General features: G+C 43.9%; 1 protein-coding gene across 3 annotated transcripts in view; it reads right to left on the minus strand.

The window, feature by feature from the left end:
- D2HGDH (D-2-hydroxyglutarate dehydrogenase) overlaps positions 1–19,790 on the minus strand; it is an 821,087-nt gene that overhangs the window by 45,651 nt on the left and 755,646 nt on the right. For all 3 annotated transcript variants that reach the window (XM_086943998.1, XM_086943999.1, XM_086944000.1), the window contains one exon: positions 16,843–17,008. In XM_086943998.1, coding sequence (XP_086800124.1) covers positions 16,843–17,008 — 166 coding nt within the window. The remainder of the gene's footprint in view (positions 1–16,842; positions 17,009–19,790) is intronic.

Raw genomic sequence — 19,790 nt, forward strand, 5'->3', positions numbered from 1 at the left:
ACAATGGGGTGAGGTATTCTGCCCAAAACGATTGATCATGTTTGAAAAGCCCATTGGGCAAGCCGTTCGGACCCGGCGCACCTTTTGACCTCAATTTTTTCAAGACCATTTGGACTTGGCATTGCGTAATCCAGTTTGCACCAGAGATTTGATCTTCTTCATGCTTTTCATTCAGCGGGTGGGTGAGGAGATGTTGGTTCCTTACATGCGCATTGGTCATTTGAGTTTGCTCTAGGTGGTGGATCCAGTCTTCCTGTAGTATATTTACATTAAAATTGAGGGCTGCTCCATTGACTACTTTGTTAATTTCTGCCCAAAATTTCCTTTTGTTGTTGGATTTTCTGGCTTCTAATAATTGTAGCCAGATTTCTGTTTGGTGTTTTTTCTTTACAGTCCATACTTCTTTTTTGTATGTTTGCCTTAGGGTATGTATTTGCTGCTTGATGTCGTCACCCCTCTTTATGTCTTTCCCTTTAAGTTTTCTGATTTCCTGATTGAAAATCCTTTTTTTATTCCCTATGGCACCCAGGTGCGCTTGGTGTACCTTAGAAGGTTTTCTTTTGTTAGTCTGATTTTGTTGACCAAATTTGTCAGTTAGGATTGCGATAATTTTTTCCCAGTTGTCCTGGTATGCTAATGTTTTTTTTTCATCATCTTCTGTCGAAGTGGTTTTCACATGAACCATGATTTCACCGACATTCTTTCTGTTCCAAGCTAACCGGTTAAGATTGTAAAGGGTCGGGGTTACAGTCAGATCTTTGGTTGCTGGGGCCCTTGGGTGTTGTAATCTGATCTCTATTACTTGTAGACTGTGATCACTCTCCAGTTTATGGATTATTCTGTAGGTGACTACTATTTGGAATACCTCAAAGTCCACCATAGTATAATACAGAATTGATTGAGCCTTTTTGACAATTCTGGTCGAGGATGCTGGCTGGTTATGCGAGAATCGGCAGTTCAAAGTAATCAGTCCGATTTCGGCTAACATCTGGGCGCACATGTTGCCATATTTGTCTTTTTTTCGATGGTTTGTTATTGTTGGGGGATTGATTTCCCGTACAGCTTAGTTCGTTGGATATCATAGGCGGGATCTGTTTGTAGTAGGAACATGTTCAGGTCACCAGAAACCACCAAACCAGCCTGTGGGTAAGTGGCTTGCAAGGATTTGAGAAGTGCTTTAAGGGTCAGAATTTTCTCTAATTTGCTCTTTGATGCCGGCTGTATATAGATATTGCATATGACCAGTGACCGACACTCTTGGGTATCCTGTTGTCCTGAAATAGGGTCAGGCGGGAGAGTGATTTTGATACATTGGATCCATGTTTGACCTGACTCAATTGACTTAAGTGACCATGTCCTTGAAGCCCTGCAGTTTTGCTTACTCAGGCAGTCGCGTACCCTCCCATAGTGTCTGCATTCAAGGATGAAAGGAGTGGGTCTCCATTCAAACTACCCTTTCACCACTTTCCAAAAACGAGAGGCAAGCTTCCTTCGAGCGATCCCCGGAGCTCCAATGGAGGTATTGTTGTTGCATTTTCTAGTTTCTATTTCTAGTCTTTTCCTTATGGTATTAAGTAATGCCTGATTTCGCCAGACAGATTTACAGCCTTCCAAAGCTCCTTTTTAGCTTTTCATTAATGATTGTTAAACTATTCATGTGCACAGTACACTATCTCTATCCCTTTGATCTTCATACTAAGCAGCTCTGCATTCTGTACATTTAATTGGTCATATTATTCAAAACAGATGCAACACCTTGCACCCAGTTCTAGCGAATCACCAAAATCATCTCTACAAAAAGTTCTCAGCCTTTGAATAAACTCTTTAGAATCTATTTGATTCCATCCTATCATTCTCTTGTTACTTGCCAGGCATTTTCCCACATGATCTAATTTTCTAGATATCTGCTCTCCTAAGCTTTTTGTGGCCTTTAATAACTGGAATAAGAGGATTATGTCATAAACAAAGTGGAATCCACTCAGATAGTGACAGTGATCCCTACTGTGGTGGGGAGCACTCAATGTTGTTTAAATACCCCTCATACTCCAACAGGCCCCTTGGTGTCATGCTTCATCATCGGGGTCTTCGCACCCCTCTACGGGATGCGGCGTGCTACGACCGACGACTACGTGGGAGCACTGATTTTGGACCATGTGTGGTGTGTGTGAGGTAATGATTGTACGTGAGTAGTGGGGTTCGGTAGTGATAAGTGATAGTTAAAAAATACCTGGCTCGTGGGGTGAAAAAACTTTTATTTAGCCCCCGGGCTGGTATCCTTAAAAGGGGTGTGGTGAGAGGTTGTTATAATTATGTACATCAACCTCATATGTGCGTCTACATGAACATGTTTCGGAGTTTGAAAACTCCTTCTTCAGGACGGGGTTATGCACAAAAATCCCCACCTTACTCACATGAATGTAAAAGTGTATTATACAAAAATAGGGGGTGAACTATAAGGTGTATGTACCTAAATCATAGTTCAAAATGGTCTGTAGTCTCTTTTCGCCCAATTGGCATATTATAAAGACCTAGAAGGAGAAAAAAGCATTGTAAATACTGATCTCACAAATATATAGGTATCTTCCAGGTTGCAGTGACCTTAGAAAAAAGAAGGAGACCTAGCCATGAATTACATTTCCGTACCTTGAATTTGAGGGCTATATTTGTAACAACAAGGGGCCCCAATCAAGTCAACAAAGGACCTCGTGGAGCTAAATTCTTTCAGACAACAACGGTCCCATGCATTCATTAATAAAGAGAACAATAAATATAGACAAAATCCGTACTATATTCTGAGTGACATGTCCAGCCGGACAGAGGTCTTTAAGTTTACTAAATGAACAATTAAATTCAAACAGAATACCTTCAACTGATCACCCGTGTGGTACACAAGCCTGTGCCCAACACTGACAGGTCTTAATACAGAAGGTAGATTTACAGAAAGGAAGGCTTTTTAAGGCAAACACACGTTTTCTGTGTACTAGATACTGTTATACAGAAAAATCAAAAGACCACCATTACAACACATAGCAATCACGTTTTGTATACGGTGTTACAAGGTCGACGGCGTTTCGGTCCCCCTATATGTTATAGGGACCATCATCAGGGCATTGAAATCATGCCTTAACGTAGTAAGCCTCTAATTACCCGGGCACTGGTAGGTGGCCGGCGAGAGGTATTAAAGTGAATACAGCAGCCCACAAGTGCTATGTGCGTCGCGGTATTTAAACCTATTCCAACGGCGCCAGGATACTGCCGGATGAGTCGGCAAACAGTGAGTGACTGACTCAGTTTTATAACATATAGGGGGACCGAAACGCCGTCGACCTTCTAACACCGTTTGCCTTAAAAAGCCTTCCTTTCTGTAAATCTACCTTCTGTATTAAGACCTGTCACTGTTGGGCACAGGCTTGTGTACCACACGGGTGATCAGTTGAAGGTATTCTGTTTGAATTTAATTGTTCATTTAGTAAACTTAAAGACCTCTGTCCGGCTGGACATGTCACTCAGAATATAGTACGGATTTTGTCTATATTTATTGTTCTCTTTATTATTGAATTTGAGGGCAGCACATCATGCATAAATCAGACATATCGTCCAGCTGTATTGTGACTATATATCAGTTCTCAAGTAACATATAAGGAACCTAAAAGGCAAACAAAACCCCACCCCCTTGGCTCATCCTACTTATAAATGTATAACAAAACATGTAGCAGTGTCGACCTTATTTCTCTGTGCGCATCTACGTACAGCACCCAAATAAATGAAATACATTCCTGTCCAATAAAAATATCGTTCAAGGCCCCCATCTAATGGCGCAGGGCTCTGCACTTCAGAGGCCACTGCCACAGCAATATATGAAGCTCAAGCGGGCCTTGGGCTTAACAGAGAAACAGGTTCCTCACCAGAGAACTGAGTCCGGCGAGCAAATTAACCTACACCCCCCCTCCCCGCCCACCCACCCCAGATTGCGCTTATGACCACCTAGCTCAACGCATGGGATATCAATGAATCATATGTAGCAAGCCACAGCCATACAGAGGAGGACCCGGAACAGAGTCCTCCCCTGGCCCGCACCTCTCGGGAGCACACATGCCAAGCAGGACCTGACTCTACAGACAGCCCCTCTCACATCAATCACCAGAGGGATCATTCGACTCACCCGGGGGATCCAGCCACAATCCTCTATAGTCCGCTCACCTCTTCTATATTTTATAGTGCTTCCGCGGACAACCACGGGCAACTAACGGGGCTCGTTCCTGGACATGGGGATGGCTGAGATTGCTCTGATACTGAAGACTGGGAAGGACCCGGCCATGTGCTCGTCCTACCGCCCGATTGCCTTATTAAATACCGACTTTAAAATCTACACGAAGATACTGGCGAAACGTCTGGACCCCCACATGCCGGGCTTGATTGACCCCGACCAGGTGGGTTTTATCCGAGGAAGGCAGGGGGCTGACAATGTACGAAAAGTGGCACATCTTGTGGGCAAGGCCCACCATTGGCAGATCCCGGCCTGTCTCCTCTCCTTGGACGCCGAGAAGGCGTTCGACCGCGTGGACTGGTCCTTTCTCAGGGCAGTCCTCCATAAGATTGGACTCGGTCCAAAGATGGTCGCTAGAATTATGGCACACTACATCGCGCCACGGGCCAGGATTAGAGTGAACGGACAACTCACTGAGCCATTCGCCATAGGCAGAGGAACCAGGCAAGGGTGCCCGCTCTCGCCTCTACTATTTGCCTTGGCGATAGAACCATTGGCTGATATGATTCGTCGGGCCCCTGACATCCATGGTATCCCGTTAGGAGGTCTTGATCATAAAGTAGCGCTCTTTGCAGATGACCTCATCTTAACACTCACAAGACCCCCGAGAGTCCCTCCCGGCGCTGCATTCCTCGCTTGGCCTATTTGAACGCGTCTCTGGCTTGAAAATCAATCATGACAAGTCCTGGGCGCTTAATCTCACCATCCCGAAGACAGAAATTCCTCACCTAGAGCAGATAGCGCCCTACTGCTGGACAGCACAGCACATCCGGTACATTGGCTTGCAGTTGACTCCCTCGCTCGAGGGCTGGACGCATGTTAATTGGAGTGATTATAGACGAGCGGTGCTGGAGGACCTGCGGAATTGGAAGACACTTGTGCCATCCTGGCTGGGCAGAATAAATGCCATAAAGATGTCCATTCTACCCAAAATACTATACTTGTTTCAATGCCTACCTACCTCCATCCCACTGCACAATATAAGAACCTTGCAAAGGGAATTAACCAATTTTGTTTGGGGAGGTAGGAGGCCCCGCTTCTCGCAGGCACTCCTCCTAGCGCCCCGGGACCGAGGAGGACTGGGGTGTCCTAATCTGGTGGAGTACTATTGGGCTGCCCATCTTCGCTACATAGTCAAGTGGGGTACCACAGAAAGCTAGAAGGGGTGGCTGCACATGGATAGAGCCGTGACTGGACATACCATATGGGATTTGGCGTGGAATCATAGGGCGGGGCGCTCTCCGAGCGCCTACATAGCGGTACCAACAAAAACGGTGCTGGGCATTTGGGATCGGGTGAAGGTGCGCCGGGGCCTCACCACCTCTCCCTCACCACACACTCCAATTGAGGGGAATCCGTGGTTCCCACCAGCCCTTTGCACCAGAGCTTTTCGTAGATGGTCTCAAGGCAATTCCAGGGTGCTTGCGGACCTCTTTGATGGGGGCACCTTAAAATCCTTTGCACACTGTAGGGAGGATTTCCGATTACCACCTGAAGCCGAAATGCAGTATATCCAACTAAGGCACTGGGTAATGGGAGATGAGACTTATCGGGCGGCCACTCGCGCCTTTACCTCGTTCGAGAAATTGGCTCGCTACTTCACTGATTCAAAATGCTTGGTTTCGAAAATCTATCATATCCTGCAGCACCCCCAGACGCCGCCTTCCCATGGTTACCAGACTCGATGGCAGTCCCTTTCGGGTACCGACATCACGCCAACACAGTGGCTGCGGTTGTGGCGCGACATACCCAAAATCTACCGTAGCATCCCGCAGCAAGAAAACGCCTACAAAATGATGACTCAGTGGTATTATACACCGCAGCGCCTTCACAGGATGTTCCCGGCCTCCTGTCCTGTGTGTTGGAGGTGTCGGTCCACGACTGGGGACTTCTTACATATCTGGTGGACCTGCCCATCGCTAACCCTCTTCTGAAAGGAGGTCCTGAGCCATATCAGGAGGGTCTTGGGGTTTCCTCTGCCTGATGCCACTAGCACAATTCTACTTGGGGTCAAACCACCTGGGCTTATGGCGCTCACCCGTAATGACTGGATGATAGCGCTCAAATGTTGGGGGCAGCCAGACAGCTCATTGCCCTTTACTGGAAAAGAACAGAAGCACCACCAGTGGCGGCATGGTTTGTACGCCTCTGGCATGTTTTAACAATGGAGCTCCTCACGGCTAGACTGCAGGCCCGCGATACGCGCTTTGGCAAAGTGGGGCAGCCTCTGGTGAAATATTTATGCAAAGTAGAGCATGAGCGCCATGTGCCCCCTAGGTTGCGAACCCTGCGTCTGGTAGAGGATACTCTGCTCCCTTCATAATGCACCCAGAGAGTGTGATGTGAGCGTGTTGGAGACTGTAGATCTACCCTGCAATGAAACGAGCTGACCTTACCCCCTTGGGCCCTGCTACTTCTACTCTTTGCTCACCCTTTGATCTTTCCTCTTTCCTCCCTCCCTTTCTTTGACTATTAACTGCTGATTCCTCTATCGGCATTGCACTATTGTTTGGGCCCGTTTGGTCCTAAGAATTCACCAGTTCTTGTTCCTAGTTTGTATCTGGCCCTTGGGGCTGAGCGATCAATGCCAGTGACTGTTAAGCGTGCAGATAGAGCAGACAGCGAAGAAATGCGCAGCCGGCCCTTTTGGGTTGTAGGCATTCCAGTATACTTGAAGACTGACTGCCATATTATGCGTCCCTACTATGTTTATATGCACTCCTCATGACGCGGCCGGCCCGAGCAGGGTTGTAGGCTTATCGCTGTGTTTATGTCACTATTAAGATAACCCCACTTGCGGGGCCACAATAAAAAAGATTTGAACATAATACTGGAATCTGAATATATCAGGGCTCTATTAGTGTCAAATCTTTGAATATTTAAAAGCACTGTGTTTGCAGAAGGTCTAGTTATGTATGGGCTGTATTTAGGCAAGGTTTCTGATCATGCTAAAGCTCTAGATATGCCAGCACTTTATTAAAGTGGAGTTATTGATTAATCACTGATCTAAATACTCCACTACTCTTTCTGACTTACGTTTCACAGGAAATATCTTCTGATTTGCTAAAGCCTATTTAATGTAGAACATTAAGTTGATGTTAAAAATTGTTACTGTAAACAAACCCAGATCATAGTTGTGCCAGAGTTGTCAACTGAGGGTTAATGAAACCACTGACAGTATGATACATCCACCTGAACACACTGTGTAATTTTTTTGGAAATCACTTCTTCTCACTAATCCGTCCCTTGTTGCCAAAAATATGAGAATATACGAGGCGCTATATTAATAACTTGATGATATTTACACTTTACAACTAAGTGAACTCTGCAAGGTCTTGTTAGAGTCAAAATCGTATATGTCCGTAAATCTCAACGCTTTTTACACTTGTACATTCGGCTTAAATACACAAAAGCGGGTTTGGCACTCGTAAAATAATTTACTCACTTGAAGATTGTCATTTGAGTATATCTACTTAGAGGAGTGAAAGTGGCAGCTAGGAAGTGGTTGTTCCAAGCCTGGGATGCCCTGTGAGATGTGCACACTCTAAGGCATGTTTATGGACACATGGTCATCCAATCCTGTTCGATCCTGGAAAAGATGGGAAATCTACTCCCAACAAGGGCAGGGTTCAATCTTTTTTGAGGGTGGGAAAAGAACACACCTTAGAAAAGTGGATATGTAAGGGAAAGGGGATTTACCATAGGAAGAAAAGGTTTCATCATGGAGAAAAAGAAACAAAGGTTTGGCAGATTTTGGCAAAAGCACACCAACACACATATTTGCTCATGCAAACCCTGGATTCACAATATTTTGCTTGAAGCATGTCTGGAAATGTGATTGTTGCATATTTCCTGTAAATGTTTGTGAATGCCTGAAAGTCGTAATTCTGCATTCATGCAAGGTTATAGACTTGTGAGGTGTACCTTTGAGACATTCTTTAAGAATGGGCCTTCCTTTTGATATTCTTAAGCCTGTACAGAAAAATAGGGCCAGATGTACAACCATTTCATTTTGCAAGTCTCTAATTGATATTTTTTGTGACTCATAATTAGAGGCTTGAAAAATGACATGCACTAATGTTTCTCAGACACATTTAGCGATTCTCAATGGGGTTGTAAAAGACCTGCCTCATCAATTTTCATAAAGCAGGTCGCAATTTGTGACCCATTGGGAATGGCCTGCACTCACAGGGATGTTGGCCTGCTAGGGCAGCAGACCACCATGTCTGCGACTGCTTTTAAATAAAGCAATTTAGTGTTTTAAATGCATCCCATTTTCCTTAAAGGAAAACGGGATGCACTTAAAAAAAATGCAAAGTTTGTGGGACCGCTGCCTAAATTAGGACGGATGTAGCTCCGCACAGTGCACCCATGTCTGCGCACTGGGACATATGTGTACCTGTGAATGGCACGATATTGGGAAGTCAGCTTGTCTGTGTGCACGCAGTGGAATGTATGTGTACCTGTGAGAGGTGCAATACATAGAAGAAAGCGAGTGTGTGCTTTTATGCCCCGGGATGTATGCGTGTCTCTGACCTGGTGCCATACATGGGAGCTGGCGCATGAATGCTTGTACGCATGCGACTGCTTTCTAACTGAAGCCATTTCGTTTTTTTAATACATCCCATTTTCCTTAAAGGAAAACAGGATGCATTTAAAAAAGAAAAATGCAAAGGTTAAGGGCCCACTGCCTGTTCTTAAAAAATGTTGGCGCCCACATTCACAAAGGGGACCTCTTACTGTCTGCAAATAGCTTACCACCCCCTTCACGGAGTAGGCAAAGTATGAATGTTTTGCGACCGCATTCCGGTCGCAACACATTCATACATGACCCTGCGATTCGCTATCAGGAAGGGATGCCCTTGCAACATCCTTTCCTAACAGCAACTCACAAACCTTATTTTGCGAATCGGTAATACATTACCAACGCGCAAAATACCATTAGCACATGCCAGAAGCCGTTTTTGCTGTCGCAAATGGCCCAATTCTCCTTTTGCGAATGCTAAAAGCAGTCGTACATCTGGCCCATTGTGTATGGGTTCCCTGTATTTATTGGTGTTTGGACAGAAAAGTACCTCAGCTGGTAATGAACACCTAAAGCTGCCCCGAGTGCCCCAGCTACAGTGATTTCTGGATTCCTGGTGCTGATATTTGGTCATGGGTGAACATAAATCCTGCATGTAGGCCATGACCTACGACTGTTCATAGATTGCATTCTTGCTTAGACCTGGAGGAGTGCCAAAAGCGCTACCCTCATCTGGTGGAAGGCTACTGTGTATAGTTTTTTAAGTCCTAATGATCAGTAGAGTGACCAGGCCTTATTACCTGTGTCCCTTAAATGGGTCCTACTGGCCCACTCACGTTATGTTCTGCTGCGGTGTGCTTTACTCACACTTAGCCTAAATTAGGACAGATGTAGCACCGCACAGTGCACCCATGTCTGTGCACTGGGGCATATGTGTACCTGTGAATGGCACAATACTGGGAATTCAGCTTGTCTGTGTACATGCGCTGGAATGTATGTGTACCTGTGAAAGGTGCAATACACAGAAGAAAGCAAGTGTCTGCTTTTACGCCCTGGGATGTATTTGTGTCTGTGACGTGGTACCATACATGGGAGCCTGCGCATGTGTGTTTGTACGCAGGGATAAATGTGTGCTTGTGAAGGGCATACAACATGGAAGTTCTGGTTTCTATTTTTGGAGACCCTGGGCCTGTGGAGAAGCATGTGAAGGTGGAGGAGCCTCTCAGAAAGATTTCTGGATTGTGGCATATCCAGAAGATCTGGGTGGGACACACAGACAATTGAGGAAGAAAGTTTTTCAGTACACATCTTTGATTCTGAAAGAGGTAATGGTCAAAGGGGCCTGGACACATCTTATGAAGGAGATAGGGTTGATAATTACACCATAAAGAGTAGTGCTGGGAGTCTTTGTAACCTTTTGATAAACATGTATCAGTGAGGCAAACATCTAGGTGTGAGTCTCTAGTCACTCCCATGGCCTGGGTTTTGGGGCTATCAAGTCTGGCGACACTTCTCTTTTAATAGACTGCTCTCCGCATTAAGGATAAGACAGAGGAGTGGGCATTTCAGAGTATGCAACTCCCATAACACAAACTTCAAAGACTCAGCAAAAGCTAAATTACATTTATGTCTGGAAACCGATTATAAAAGGGGAGCTTGAGTCTCCCAAGATCGTCAAACTAAAGTTGTACATCAGCACAGAGATGCTCGTTACAAAGTCTGCCTGTTGTGACAAGGACTAGGGGACTGCGAGTCTGCCAGTTTGCCTACTGGGTGAGGAGGTATTACCAGTGATAATCAAGACTGCTCACCCTGGAGCCTGGGGCATCAACTTCTGCCTAACCCGAGAATAGAGGACCCTTTGAAGAGAAGGAGACTGGCTGGAGGAAGCAAGGTCCAGAGAGGATCCTGCCACCTGGATACTAGAGCTGGGTGTGAGACTCTGGTCCGTTAGGACCACCATACCAATCAGTTTGTCAAAAAGTGTGCATTGTTTGCAACCCTGTATAATGGGGCTGCGCTGAATTTAAAAGACTGTCACCCTCGTGGAGCGCTGTGAGGAAGATAGGGCCGTCGCCCTGTGCAGTGTTAGGATCTGAACAGGGCTCTCCCATAAGTGTATGGCACTTGACCCCTGTATGTCAGGTGAGGGCTGCGGAGATTATGGTTGGTTGCCTTGGAACACCGCTGTATGGACAAGAGGGCAGTCACCCTGTGCAGTGTGGTAACCTGAAGGGGCTGTCACAAATGAAAGTCAACTTCACTCTCAAAAACAATCAGAAGTGCTTTGACACAGTTCTACTACTCTTCTTTAATTAAATTATCACTATAACAAATTCTACAGCTCATTGATATGTTCTTATGATTGTTTTTGGAGAGTGGAGTTGACATACATTTGTCTCACAAGTGATAATTGTAGCATGTTTAAACTACACACAGAAAATATGTGTGCCTGATTGCTTTCCTCTGTTCCCCTTCAAATCTATGTTACTATTTATTTATAAAGTTTTATATAGCGCGAGCTTGATCCCGAAGGATATCAGAGCACTTTACAATTTGAGGCAAAGGTAACAAATCAGAACATTAGTCTAACATTAGGAATCTAATGGGCATTGAATCAACTAGAACAAACATCAGTTTAGGTCCCACTGCAGACAGATTTTTTTATTTTTTTATTTATATAGTTTTATGTAGCGTACTATGTATTTAATACTCGTGGCCAATTTGGGTTCAACTATAAACATTTCATCAGATTGTACTTTTAAGAAATTTTGAGGGAGTGCATATCTAAATCCTTCAGTTATCAAAGTGAAGGCTTTTGCTAAGCATACGATTAAAATGAGAGGCTACTTTGAAGATAGCTTCAAATTTAAAAAATATATGCATATTTATCAGACTGTACATGACTAGGCTTTATGTTAAAGCCACATAAACATAGACAGTGATGTTGGTGAAGCTAATTGATTTGAGTGGGAGTGAGATTTTAGGCAGTTTCAGTGAAATACCTGAGAATAAAATTAGATGTGTGAAAAATCTGAACACAATATTGCCCTGAATAAAAAGGCTAGTCCTGTCGCACATGAAGTGAGGAGTGTGTCACTAAGCATCAGGAGTGAGATGAGAGGGTACTGGACAGCATGTGTTACCGAAAGATTACTGAGATTGTTAATGCAGTGGAATGGGATTTTTGGCTGTGATGGCTGCAAAAAGAATAAGAGGGCACAGCAAAATGTGTGCAATTCGCACTTTCTCAACAAGAACATTGTTAAGCATCATCTGCTGCCTTAAATTACAGGAAATGTCCTCCTTCTTGGGGGTTGCCAAATCAATCACACCAATAGATCTAATAGCAGCACACCTACAGGAGCACTAGTACCAGACTCTAAGGAGTTAACCACATTTGTGACAACTTTTGGCGCATTAAGTACTTAACGGATGACATCTGGACTGGAATCCGCAGCTACTGATTCCAAAAATGTATATACATTTTGTTTAAGGAAGTCAAAGGAGATACATGATGACCAGATATATGCTAGGACAGCTGACCAAAAGAACAAAAGTTTAGAGAGTGTAATGCAACCTTAAGTAACTCAAATATAGATTGCAAAAACTTCCAAGAATTAAATCCAGATAAAACCACATTTCTACCAATCTTTTCAAACAACAATAATCACACCCACAAATGGATTGCAGACTCAAAGTAGCTAAGGCTTACACCAATATTTGTTTCGGAACATTAAGGGGCCCATTAGGATGGCCGGCGGATTGGGGCCCTTAGAATCAAGAAAATCATTGTGACATGTCAGCTAAGAGCAATGATTGACCGCTTGTACAGTATTCTATAGACCGACATAAACTATTCCTTGAGAAACAGGAACACGCCTCAGGGCGATCTACCTAAATAAAATGTTAAAAATACAGAAAAAAATTTAAATCTGTACGGAATTATTTTTTTTTTTCTGGCACTGGTGCCAATATACCCTGAATTCAGATTGAACAAATAGTTGGTGATGCTACATGACTCCTGTTCAAATGTATTTATTACCCAAGCTTAATGAGAGGGTGGCATCAAACAGTCTGTAACTCTAGCATTAAAGCAATCTCTTAATGATTTGCAAAATCTATACTACTATTATAAAGAGAGAACTTGCACCTTTTGGCCAGGTAAACTCTGGAACAACAGCACCAATCACAACACCCAATACAGCGTTGGAAAGGGCAGTTGCAGCAGAAGGACATGGGCTATGCAGACGCCCACCATATACATTTAAAAGGTAAAAGAACCGTGCCAGCAAAGTAGTCCCTTGTGGGCGTGTCTGCATTGTGCTGTGGGTGTGTGCTGGGGGGCGTGACAATCACTGGAGGCCTTCCCTCACGAGTGTTGTTTTTTCTTCCCAGGTTCTATACATTCCTGTCCCCTTTAAATAGTAATTCAGTGGAGGTCCCATTCTCTTAGAACCACCCCAAGCACAGTTATGGGCAAAAATACAACTAAAAGGCCCTGCAAAGCATTATGGGATAAGATTAGCATAAATTTTAGCATTCATGAAAGGGTTTCAATGTTTTTGAACTTTACTCATCAGGGACATCTTGGGACGACGAGGTGAACTGCAGCTTGATGTATAATATTTTAAATGCTATTGCATTTGCCTCATCAGGGACATCTAGGGACGGCGAGGTGAACTGCAGCTTGATGTATAATATTTTAAATGCTATTGCCTTTGCCTCAACAGGGTCATCTAGGGACGAAGAGGTGAACTGCAGCTTGATGTGTAATATTTTAAATGCTATTGCATTTGCCTCATCAGGGACATCTAGGGACCACAGGTGAACTGCAGCTTGATGTATAATATTTTAAATGCTATTGCATTTGCCTCATCAGGGACAACTGGGGACGACAGGTGAACTGCAGCTCTTTGTAGAATTATTTGGATACTATAATATACACTTCCCACTGCTAATCTCGTCCCATAATGCTTTGCAGGGGCTTGATCTCAAAATCATCACCTCTCCCACTGCTTGCTGGAAGCTAATTTCACTTTTGTGAAATGACTATATGCATTTTAGCATGTAGAAATACTTGTTATTTACTATTTAAAGGGAGCAGGAACGTATAGAACCTGGGAAGAAAAAAAACCACTCGTGACGGAATGCCCCCAGCGATTGTCACGCCCCCAGCACACACCCACAGCACAATGCAGACACGCCCACAAGGGACTACTTTGCTGGCATGGTTCTTTTACCTTTTAAATGTATATGGTGGGCGTCTGCATAGCCTATGTCCATCTGCTGCAACTGCCCGTTCCAACGCTGTATTGGGTGTTGTGATTGGTGCTGTGGTTCCTGAGATTACCCGCCTCAAAGGTTTGAGCTCTCTCTTTATTATATTAGTATAGATATATGAGGTTTCTGTTTTAATAATTGGAAATATGACGGAACTAAATATTGCGGATTTATTGTACCAAGTTTGCGCCAATTCCGCCCACCCCTACTTTAAATACCCCTGCACCCCATAATCACAACCCACCCTTACTCTATAAAATACCCCAACACCCTTAAACACTAACCCATCTTAACCCTATAAATATACCCTCTACCCCAAAACCCAAACCTATCCCTAAACCCTATAAATACCCCTGTACCTCAAAACCCAAACCTACCCCTGAACCCTAAAACTACCCCTGTACCCCAACACCCAAACCTACCCCTGAACCCTAAAATACCACTGTACCCCAAAACCCAAACCTAGCCCATAAGCCTTAAAATACCCCTGTACCCCAAAACCCAAACCTACCCATGAACCCTAAAAATACCCCTGTACCCCAAAACCCAAACCTAACTCAGAACCCTAAAATACCCCTGTATCCCAAAACCTAAACCTAGCCCTGAACCCTAGAAAATACCCCTGTACCCCAAACCTAGCCCTGAACCCTTAAAATACCCCTGTACCCCTGTACCCCAAAACCCAAACCTACCCCTGAACCCTAAAAATACCCCTATACCCAAAAACCCAAACCTAGCCCTGAACCCTAAAAATACCCCTGTACCCCAGAACCCAAAACTATATCTGAACCCTAAAATACCCAAACACCCCAAAACATATACCTTAGTACCCCAAAACATATACCCCTATACCCATACTTGCCTTATCCAAACATTTTAAAAAAACATGCTTTTATCATTCATGCATTTACAACGAATTTTGTTGTAAATGTATGCGTGGTAAAAGCATATAAAATGTAATGCCACGCGTTATAATGGCATTGCGGAGTCATGGTACTTTTGTAAGTATGCGGACTGATGGTATGCGGAAAGAAAGTTGCGGAATAATGGGTGTTTACCCTCCCCCGTAAGTACATTGGTGGCACGGCGGCCCACATCTCCAGCAACATACTCATATTTTTTCACCACCGATTGAAAAAATGCACAGGTCTCTCTCATTGATGTCCAGCACCGACATACACTTTTAGACACGCCTCCCACCACAAGTTCTAGAATTACGAACTTTAGAGATGGGGAGCTACGTTCGAATCTCGGCATCAGCTCAACATCCTGTGATTCCAGACAAACCGCTTTGTCTCCCCGTGCCTACCACAAATGAATGTGTTCTTCTGTAATGTAAATTGTGCTCATGCCATGTTGTCGAGTTTGCGCTATATAATATTGCAAGGAAAATAAAGTAGGGAAACTCGAGTTCACACACTACTGAACGCGCACTCTTAAGTGCATCAGCAGTGCACTGTGAATCGAAGCGTTTCACAGGCCTGTCACAGATAAGAAATGCTATCAAAACGAAATCCTACGAAACAATATACTACTGGCCGGCAGCAATTCATACCCGGACAACGTCGGGACGGGCTGCTAGTAAATTACAAAGGTAAGTAACATGAAAGCTCTGTATGCATGAGTACGTAACTTAAGCCAAAAGCCAAGGCAAATGAGACAGTTTCTAGTGCTGAACGAAGATATGTAACCTGCCCTTCCGTATCCACTGCTTGTGTATTTTAAGTGAGCCACTTTAATATTAATCAATACAGAAGGGTAGGAAGGTACTGACAGAATAGGACCGAACAGGTTACTTAAGTGAAACTGAGCTCACTTAATGGCTAGATGGAGGAGGGGAATTCTACCTTTTGGAATTAGGCCAGCTAGGTGTCCTGCTTCATTTTAGGGACTGCACCTCGTCAGGTCGGCTCTACAATACCCGACGGGCACCCTAGAAGGGGCTCTTTAGCAGAGATATTTTATTCCTTGCCGTTAGGTGCAGTGCCTGTGAGTCTAAAACAGGAGGTAGAGGTCCAGTCAAAACTATTTTAATGTGGCCCCTATCCTGATTAAAACTAAGTGTGGCACACCCCTGCTGTAATGTTGCAGGGTACTGTGCTCCAAGGTTAACATGTTTCTTGCCTAAATGTCAAATAGACAGCAATTCATCAGGACCAAAAACAAGTTCTATCTACGCTGTCAATGGTGGGCCAGTGTAATGAGAGTGACATAACACACACAGCACCCTAATTGTGGTACCTGTAAATGTAGGCGGTCACCCCCACTGGGGTCAATGGCTCGTGTCAAAGTGTTCCGGCAGGTGTTGACACTGAAAGGTGCAGTGTCGTGTCTTCTCCGTGAGATGTCGGAGGACCTACCCCACACTCTGCTGGACTTTAATATTAAACATGAAGAAGAGTGCTGAACAAGAGGCAGTGGTCATATATGTTGCTGCTTTTCTATAAAGTAAGAAGTGTATTTCATTATAAGTGGGAGAAGCAGCCAGCACCTTGACGAAAAAAGTCAACCATAAGACATGGCTAGGAAAATTGCATTGGAAAAGTGTAGGCCTGTAAACAAATATAATGGGTAAGACAGTAGGACAGTGAGACCTATTTGATTGGTTCTTGTGCCTCCTTGGAGATCCCACAAGAATTAAATCAAGAGTTGGAAAGACTGGCAAGATTCTGATCATCCAATCTTCTGCAACCACCTTCGTTCACTTGAAACTTTGCAAGTTTACCTTGCTGTGTGTGCTGCTGACAGATCCCTTAGTGCTACTCACCTAAGTGTCCGTAGCCAACCACATTCTTTGCACCCATTCCCAGCCTTGCCCGGACGTCCACAACTAACTGATAGAGCTGCTGGACAGGAAGCGATATATCATACTTGTAGACATAGCCATCATGTGTAAGTGCTTCTGTGATGTGCTCTCTTAGAGCCCAAAGAGCCTGGGAAGAAAGATTGGAATACATGAAGAATGCACGTCAAAATGGAATACATTTCCAAAATATATTAAGAATAAAAAAGTGACATTATATTGCACATATGGCACAGAAATAGCACATATTTGTACCAAACAGATGGTCTGCGTATTGGTGCTTTAAGGTGTTATGAGAGGGTGCAGGACTTTAGCTGTGCTAGAATATACCCTTGTGTTGCTGAAATAGCTCTGAGAGTTGACCATGTGTTGAAATAATCTGCAAGTCATGGTTTAGACTACGACCAATGCTGACTCAGTTCTTCATCCTCACGATGAATAACCCAAGCACTATTGAGAAAAACATAATATATGTATTAATTTAGGAATGTTTCTCTCATACCATCTTCATACGTGCCAAAATAGGCCCCAAATAGAAAAAAAATATTTTTTTATTTTAAGCTGCTCATGTTCCCAAAAACAATATGAATATCTTGATCCCGAATGTTTCATTAATAACCCTGTCTTTCTCACGGACAGTATTAAATCTGTCATCGGCACCAGATATACGAAGCAGCTCATTCGTTATTAAAAAATAATCAAATATGTAGTTGCAGTACCAAGATGGAAGTCAAAGTGATTCACATAAAAAATATTACAGTTCAACTTTACTTTACTTTTTAATTCTTTTCGAATGTTTATCGCCCCCCCCCCCCCTTAAGAAAAAACATGAATGCTGTACATTTATCTATGATTAAGAAAGTCACTCAATAGATGTAAGGTGACCCACTAAATATTTAGATTTTCTGCTTCAAGCAGTTTGGACCTGGCTTCCTCTAAATGTATTTAAAACAGACAAAGACAACAGACCTGTTTTTTGTAAAGGTTACACACAGACAATCACACTGAAAGGTATGCATAGAATACATATTGATAGGCACCAGGGCTTTAAGTTGGATGAAAAAACTGGGGGGGGGGGTCCCTCAAAGGGGCGTGGCCAGTGTAATTAGGGGTGTGGCTTTAAAAGACTTACGCTAAAATTCTGTGTTTAGCATAGTGGGCCACCCGACTTGTATTTGCTGTTTCTGTCATGCATCCAGATAGTGACACAACAAGTAACATCATACCTACAACAAGTAAGGACTATTGGCTTGATCAATGGTTATTATTTGCGTAAGATAAATAAGCTGCAACTATGGCTTGTTACATATAATATTGAAAAAGCTTCCAATTAAAGCCCTGGTGACCCTACCACAATGTTGCTGCTCTTGCGTTTCCGAAAGAGAAGGGAAATCCAGAAATAAAATGACTCTTTAAAAGATTTCCCTTTCCCCACAAAGTTCACCTGGCATGACGTCATGCCGTAACTTGTCCACTAGTGAGAAGTGAGCAGTGTGGGCAGCGCACATCGATGTGCCTGTTGTCTCGAAATGGGTCTCTATCTCACTGTTTTACACCCTGGCACTTTTTTCCAAACTGCAGTGACAGCAAACTACTGTCACTACAGTCAGGAAAAAAATATGGACCACCTGTGCCAGGGCTCAAAACAGAGCCCGATAGAGACCCGTTTCGAGGCCCCCTTTAAAAAACATCCGGTGCTCAGACCCCTTGAGAACCGGCCCACTTAAAGCCCAGATAGGCACCCACTCCAAATTTACAGGCACGCTCAGGAAATAATCAGTCAGGCACTCATGGTCAGCCAAACAATACAACAAGTGTATGTGCAAATAGACAACATCAACAAATTGAATTAATTACTTACCTTCGATAACGCTCTTTCTGGTGGGGACTGTATCTCACTGCAGATTCTTCACCTTTTGAATTCTGTCCAGGAGTCAGACTAGATCGTGAAACTTTTCAGGAATAAATCTGCACACTAGTAGGTAATGCTGTGTGGTTCGACACAGATGGTGTTCCGTTCCAGAAATGATGTGCGGAGCCATTATTAGGGACACTCATGTGCATAGACGTCAGTTACTTTTGAGACTGCCCAGAGCCCCAGATGCAGAGCCTCATTAGCAAATTGGTGTGACCGGTGGTCCGATTCCTAGACTTGGGATCTTATTACTGGATAGAGTCTAACCACAGAACGAGGAGGTAGGAAAGGTCGGTTAGGAATCTGCGGCTAGCTAGAATCTCTAACAATATATTGGAAGACACCCTTTTTGAAGAAAAAGGGAATGGGTTTGTGGTCAACAAATATCAGAAAATCCCTTTTCCTGGTTTTGAGTAACAGATATGACAATGTAAATAGTCCCTCTGTTAAGCCGTATTTTATGGTAACCTGTGAGTATAGTCAATTCTTGGAGTCCCACACCACAAAATAACAAATTTACAAGTCTATTGTCAGTCTAAACAATTCAGTTTAAACAATTGGATATTCTTAATTACAAACAATTTGAGATATGCATCAGTAGTGGACAAAAATGAGGTTAAAAAGGTGCCAACACAGTGGTAGCAGCTTTGGCCCTAGTAGAATGAGCATAAAGTCCTTCTAGAGGCAAAGCACAATCCACTGGGAGATGGTTTTCTTCTGCACTGCCCTGCCTTTTTATCTCAAGAGAACTCCACAAAGAGCAGATCGTACACCCAGTGTTCTGTAGTATGATCTGTATGAAACTCAGCGCTGTCTTGGGGTCCAAGTGATGGAGTCTCTCCTCCTCCTTAAGGGGGCAAGGTGGAGCATAGAACGCTGGCAGGATGATGGTTTGACACACGTAGAACAGCGTCACAACTTTTGGTAAGAAGGATGCTCACGTCTGCAGAACCGGCGTGTCTGGGAAGAAGGTGGTGTATGGTGGGCTGACACAGGG

This window comes from Lissotriton vulgaris, chromosome 11, assembly GCF_964263255.1.
Source record: "Lissotriton vulgaris chromosome 11, aLisVul1.2, whole genome shotgun sequence".
NCBI classification, from domain to species: domain Eukaryota; kingdom Metazoa; phylum Chordata; class Amphibia; order Caudata; family Salamandridae; genus Lissotriton; species Lissotriton vulgaris.